Consider the following 6000-nt stretch of genomic DNA (forward strand, 5'->3'; position numbering starts at 1 on the left):
TTGATGGCTTCTGCCAGAGAACGCTTTCCACTGACAGTGACCTAGAGGCGCTTCTTAGCGAGAGTCACTTTCTCAGGGAAATAATGGAATAGTCTAATTCTACGCAAGAGAAAAGACATGGGAAAAGGGAAATGGTTCGCTTTCTTTCTCTCCCCCTGCTTCCCTCCATCACCTTTATTCTCTTCCTCCAGGTATCGGACTCTCAGTTCTTCTTCTCCTTTTGCCTCCGTACCGTAGCTCCTGCCGAGGCCTAACCCAGCACTCGAGGAAGTGCAGCCATGACGCCACAACACCGAGCCCATTCGCGGCCCCGAGCCGTCTGCCGCCATCCCCTGACCCACCCGGGCAAAGTAAGCGGCCGCCAAACGGACGCCGCATCCCTGCAAGACACCGAGACCCCCAGCCGCAGCCATACTTTCTGTTTACAAGTCAGACCCCGCCCCTGTCGTCACCCTTCGCCCCTCCCAGTTGCACCACTGCCGCGGGACACGAGGGCTCCGCCCCTCCTGCGAAGTCCCTTCCGGGTCATACGGCGGATGGTGGATGCAACAGGGAAGGCGGCCCGCCCCTATGACGTCACTCCCCTCGCTACGACCTTATGATGCGCTCGCACCCTTGCTACTTTGTTACCTGGTGCCTCCCGCGGCTTTAAGATTCCTGCAGTAGGACCAGGAGATCATTATATACTTCAACAACAATACTAGATGATGACCAGTTCTGATGGACCAGGCCATCCTCAGCAACGAGATCAACCAAATCAGTTCCAATGGAGCAGTAATGAACTGAACCAGCTACGCCCAGAGAAAGAACTCTGGGAGATGACTAAAAACCATTACATTGAATTCCCAATCCCTATATTTATGCCCACATGCATTTTTGATTTCCTTCACAAGCTAATTGTACAATATTTCAGAGTCTGATTCTTTTTGTACAGCAAAATAACGCTTTCGTCATGTATACTTATTGTGTATCTAATTTGCATTTTAATATATTTAACATCTACTGGTCATCCTGCCATCTGGGGGGGGGGTAAGAGGTGAAAAATTGGAACAAGAGGTTTGGCAATTGTTAATGCTGTAAAGTTACCCGTGCATATATCCTGTAAATAAAAGGCTATTAAATAAAAAAAATTTTAAAAAATAAAAAATAAAAACTTATTTAAAAAAAAAAAAAAAAAAAAAGATTCCTGCAGTGATTAAAATGTGTACGGCTGAGAATTTTTGCCAGATTGTAAACCGGGCCTGCGAGTCATTCATTGTTTTAAGAAGCTGTGACCTTGAACCTCCTTTATCAGTAAAGACCTGTCATTTTTCTGTAGCTGATAGTCTTAGTTGGGTGAGACTCTGAGAATGCTGTTATTTGCCCACAGTTATGTTTCTGCCTGTTCATCTAACTATCCCCCAAACACAATTAGTCCTCCACTCCAACAAAACAAAGTTAAAAATTGTCCACTCCCGAGGTTCCTCCACAGGTCCTTTAACCCTGCAGTAATGAGTTCATTCCTGCTCAGCTTCTGGACTGAAGTATTGGTCATCAGTAGTAGCATCTGATAATGTCCTTCCAATTCTTCTGCTCCTTCCAGGACTTAAAAAGCACCCAGTCTCCTGCAATTACAAACTCCAAAGGTTTTGTCTGGGTCAACAATTCTTGTTTCCCAGGGAATGAAAAGGATGAGGACACTGCCAGTAAATAATTCCTTAAAAACTTATTCTTTGTTTCAAAAGAGGGTATTTTCCTTTCCTTTCTCAAATGGGGAAAGCCTCAGATCTCTTCTAGGGCAATTCTAATTTTTTAACAAAGCAATAGGCAAACATTTTGAATGAGATGAGGTGAGATCTCTCAAGACAGTTGTGAAAATTGAGTGAGGCTTCATCTACTTCAGAATTGGAATAGGCCCTGAAGGTCCTCGAGCATTGACTCAAGGGTATACCTAAGTCCCCTTCCTGCTATCCTCCTATCCTCCCATGACATCATTTTCTCCCTACTTCCATCAAATGGGGGCAACTATGTACTTAGTGACCAAGTTCAGTTTCTTTGGTAGTTCCCCATTTTGAATGTAAGACCCTTAGCCAATGAGAATGATGATCAGTGGGGGGAGGGGTGTTTGCATTAGGGACTATTTAAAGTGTAAAATCTATCCCAAAAGGTGCTTCTAAAGCTGGAGGGAAACTGTTCCCTTTACTGAACTTGTATTCCCTTTAAGAAACTGTATTTCCTTTTTATCTGTGATCCCTTTGGAGTCTCAGCCCTTCCTGGGGAAGGCATATCCCCCCAGATAAGTTATCTTTCTGGAATGCCAGAGCCTTTGATTCAATTAGAAATCTTGGTCAAAAAAATCACCCTTTTGAAGTGGTGTTAATTCCAATAGGAGATCCAGGTTGAAAACTGCTAAGAATCTAAGCCTGGGAAACCTGGGCTCCTGAAGCCCCAACACTCCTTAAAAAGGGCAGTAGCTGGACTAGCTCCTTGCAGAAGGCCTAAGGTAGCTTAGCTGCTAGGACCCTTCTGCCCACTGAGAAAGCATTCTCAGCTCCAAATTCCAATTTCCCTAATAGGTCTTTGCTACTATAGAAGCCAGTCCCTTAGTAAACTGATTTCTGTCCAATAATAAATTTTCATTTGGCAACTAATAATTCAGGAATAAGTGAATTCTTTCACTTTTAAACCTGTGGCCAATTAAAGGGGATTTCTTATTGCCACTAACCTCATGATCACCAGGAATTGAGGGCATTCAAACCTCATCACCTCCTCCTTTGCTTGATTGGGAGGGACGCCCACTTCTCACAAGAACATACAATAAACTTTTGCTTTGCTCCTAGAGATCTTTCCAGCTTTTTATTAAATAGTGACCACTCACCATTCTGAGTTACACAATTTAGTCCAAAGCAATTTAGTATCTGACATCAATTTTGTATTCTGTTTCTTAAGAACCTGATTCATTCTTTTCACTTTCCCTGATTAGGGCAGATGCACTCAATTTGCAACCCCTCTCTCTTGTGAGAATAAAGATTGATGATTTTCCCCTAACCTGAATTCCTGACTCCAGCTGATTTTAAAATACGCGGTCATCACATTTGGTGCCCTAGCATGGGAACCAAAGACTCTACCTTCACTGAAGAAGTCTCTGGTGACCAGGAACTTGGGTGAGTATTGTTAATAGACAAACAGGGAACTTATTTTCTTAAAAACTAAACTAGTAATCTTTTTTTGGCTGAAATGGGACAAATGCTAGCTAAAGGCTCTCCATCCCCGCCCCCAACCCCCTCAACCCCACCCAAGAGTGGCGCTATAGAAAGCATGCTTAAGCTGATAGAAGGACAAGGGCTACTTATAAATTGGGAACAGGTAGCTAGACTTCTGGGTACATTAAACCGCATCTCCCCTTGGTTTATAGAGGAGGAGCAGATCTCTCGAGATAACTGGTGTCTGGTTGGACAATAGATGTCCGCATATTACAGTAAAAACGATCCTCATTCAATTTCCATGGAGGCATTCTATTTATACAATATAATACAGTTAGCACTAAGAAATCCTATCCCTAGAAGAAAGAAAGAAACTACTTGGAGTAGCCAAATGGGAAAGCCTGATATTAAGGAGGAAGACAATGAAGAGATTAATGACCATATCCCCACAGGGCATGGAGACTTAAGTGAGCAAGGGTGTGGTGACTTTCCACCTCAGGAGGCAGCTTCAGCCCCATCTCAGCAGCAGGTGATTGACTTTCCTTCATCAACTCCACCCTCCGGGATGGAGGGAGGAGGGACAGTGGGGGGAATAGTGACAGCACCAGCACCTCCCCCTCAGCATCCAACTACTCCTATGACTAGATTGCAACAGGGATTAATGAAGGCCAAAGAGAAAGACATAGATGTAGCGGAACTCCAAACCCACATTTTTCCCATAATACAACAGTTTAATTCCTCAGGTCAAGAAAATTGAAGATACACTCCTTTTAACATAGAAATCCTCAAAGACCTGAAAAAGGCTTGCACTCTTTATGGGACTACATCAACTTATGCTAAGATGCTATTACAGAATTTGGCTTTTGAAATCTTGACCCCTAATGACTGGAAATCTATAGCAAGTGTATGCCTAGAACCTGGACAAAACTACTTGTGGCTTTCTGAATAATGAGCTTTGTAGGATACAAGCCCAACAAAATAGTCAAAATGCAGTTCATGCTGCAATCACCTATGACCTACTAACAGATATAGGTCCCTATGCAGATGTCACAGTACAGATTAATTATTCCATAGCAGCATATGAGCAAATTGCTGCTAATGCTATCAAAGCGTGGGCTTCGATTCACAATAAAGATGACAAGGGTGAGGCATTCACAAAAATAACACAGGGCCAAATGAACCCTTTTCTGACTTTGTGGGACGTTTGCAGACTGCTATCACAAGAACTAATGGGGAAAATGCATCAACAGGTGTTTTAATAAGGCAACTTGCTAAGGAAAATGTTAATGAGGTCTGCAGAAGAATTATACTAGGACTGCACAAGGATGCTCCTTTAGAGGAGTTCATAAGATGCTGTGCCACAGTGGGCACAAATGTCTTTTATAGCCAGACTATGATGCAGACTTCCCAAGATCCCAACATGGGAAGACAGGGTCCCTTCTGGAAAGGGACTTCCAGAGAGACTCATCAATGCTTTCAGTGTGGTAAAGTAGGGCATCTGAAAGTTCAAAGTTGATATAGAGACAGAGAGAGAAAACAGGGTGGGAGAACAAGACCCAGTACCCCATGTCTAAAATGCAACAGAGGTTTCCATTGGGCCTCAGAATGTAGGGAAACGGGATGAGGGGCCCAGCCCCAGGGCCCCAGGCAAAAAACACTTGGGGCATGATGGCAGCCAATGGTGCACCCAGAGGGTGCCTAGAAGTCACCAATATGATCAATCAGCCAGGAAGCCATATGATGGGAGAAAGGGATTACACAATCAATCAGCCAGGAAGCAACCTGATGTGAGAAAGGGATTACAATTAGGAAGAATAGAGTTGTATGCAGCTGAGACAACTGAGATACCCCCTGAAGAGGTGAAATCTGTTCCTCTCTAGCCTATGGATCCCTTGCCTCCAGGCACAGTAGGCTTGACCATTTTACCTCCCGAGAGTACGTACAAAACAGTGTCCATCCACACACTGATGTGGGAAACTGGAGAATGTGTAGATAATATCCCAGTCACCAATACAGGCAGACAATGTGTGACTTATCACCCAGGAGAAATAGTAGCATCAGGTTTACTCATACAGAATCCTAATAAGCAGCTTGGTGATAGTCACCCAGATTCTGATTCCAGATCACAAAATCCAGCAATTTACTGGACAGCAGCTGTAACAATTGACCGACCTATGCTCACGATCTATATAAATGGCCTTCCATTGGAAGGATTGGTAGACACAGGTGCAGATCTTACAGTCATTAGAGGGTGCCAATTGGCCCAGTCATGCCAAAGATTAAAGCGACATTCATGTCTGGTGTAGGAGGATCAATAGCAACTGAAGTTAGTGCTGCCCCTATGAGATGGACTTTTGAAGGCAAAACAGGATTTTTTACCCCTTTTATAGTTGAAAAAATCCCCATCAATCTGTGGGGAAGAGACGTTTTACAGCAATTAGGGTTAAAAATGAGTACTGGGTTTTTTAAGCAGGGCAGATGTTGAAGGCCTGCCAACACTTTCACCTGTTCCTATCCAATGGAAAACTGATACACCAGTGTGGATAGAACAGTGGCCCTTAGGTAACGATAAAATTCAGGCCTTATTAGATATAGTCCAGGAGCAGCTTGACCAAGGGCATTTACAACTTTATCTAAGTCCTTGGAATTCCCCAGTGTTTGTTGTAAAAAAAGAAATTTGGAAAATGGAGGATGTTAACAGATTTAAGAAAGGTTAATGAAAAGATGGAAAACTATGGGAACTCTTCACCTACCAACCCACTAATTGCCAGAGAATGGCCCCTTTAAATAGACATTAATTGCTATTCATCCTCTGAAA

At 43.5% G+C, this 6000-nt stretch overlaps 1 protein-coding gene across 4 annotated transcripts in view; it reads right to left on the reverse strand.

Annotated features, from left to right (window-relative positions):
- AUH (AU RNA binding methylglutaconyl-CoA hydratase) overlaps positions 1-460 on the reverse strand; it is a 178584-nt gene extending 178124 nt beyond the window's left edge. For 3 of the 4 annotated variants that reach the window (XM_031943784.1, XM_031943780.1, XM_031943774.1), the window contains exon 1: positions 173-460. In XM_031943784.1, coding sequence (XP_031799644.1) covers positions 173-413 — 241 coding nt within the window. In that variant the 5' untranslated portion in view covers positions 414-460. The remainder of the gene's footprint in view (positions 1-172) is intronic. The other variant, XR_004230380.1, reaches the window with a different exon arrangement.
- Positions 461-6000: the final 5540 nt, after the last annotated feature.

This window comes from Sarcophilus harrisii, chromosome 1, assembly GCF_902635505.1.
Source record: "Sarcophilus harrisii chromosome 1, mSarHar1.11, whole genome shotgun sequence".
Taxonomy (NCBI): domain Eukaryota; kingdom Metazoa; phylum Chordata; class Mammalia; order Dasyuromorphia; family Dasyuridae; genus Sarcophilus; species Sarcophilus harrisii.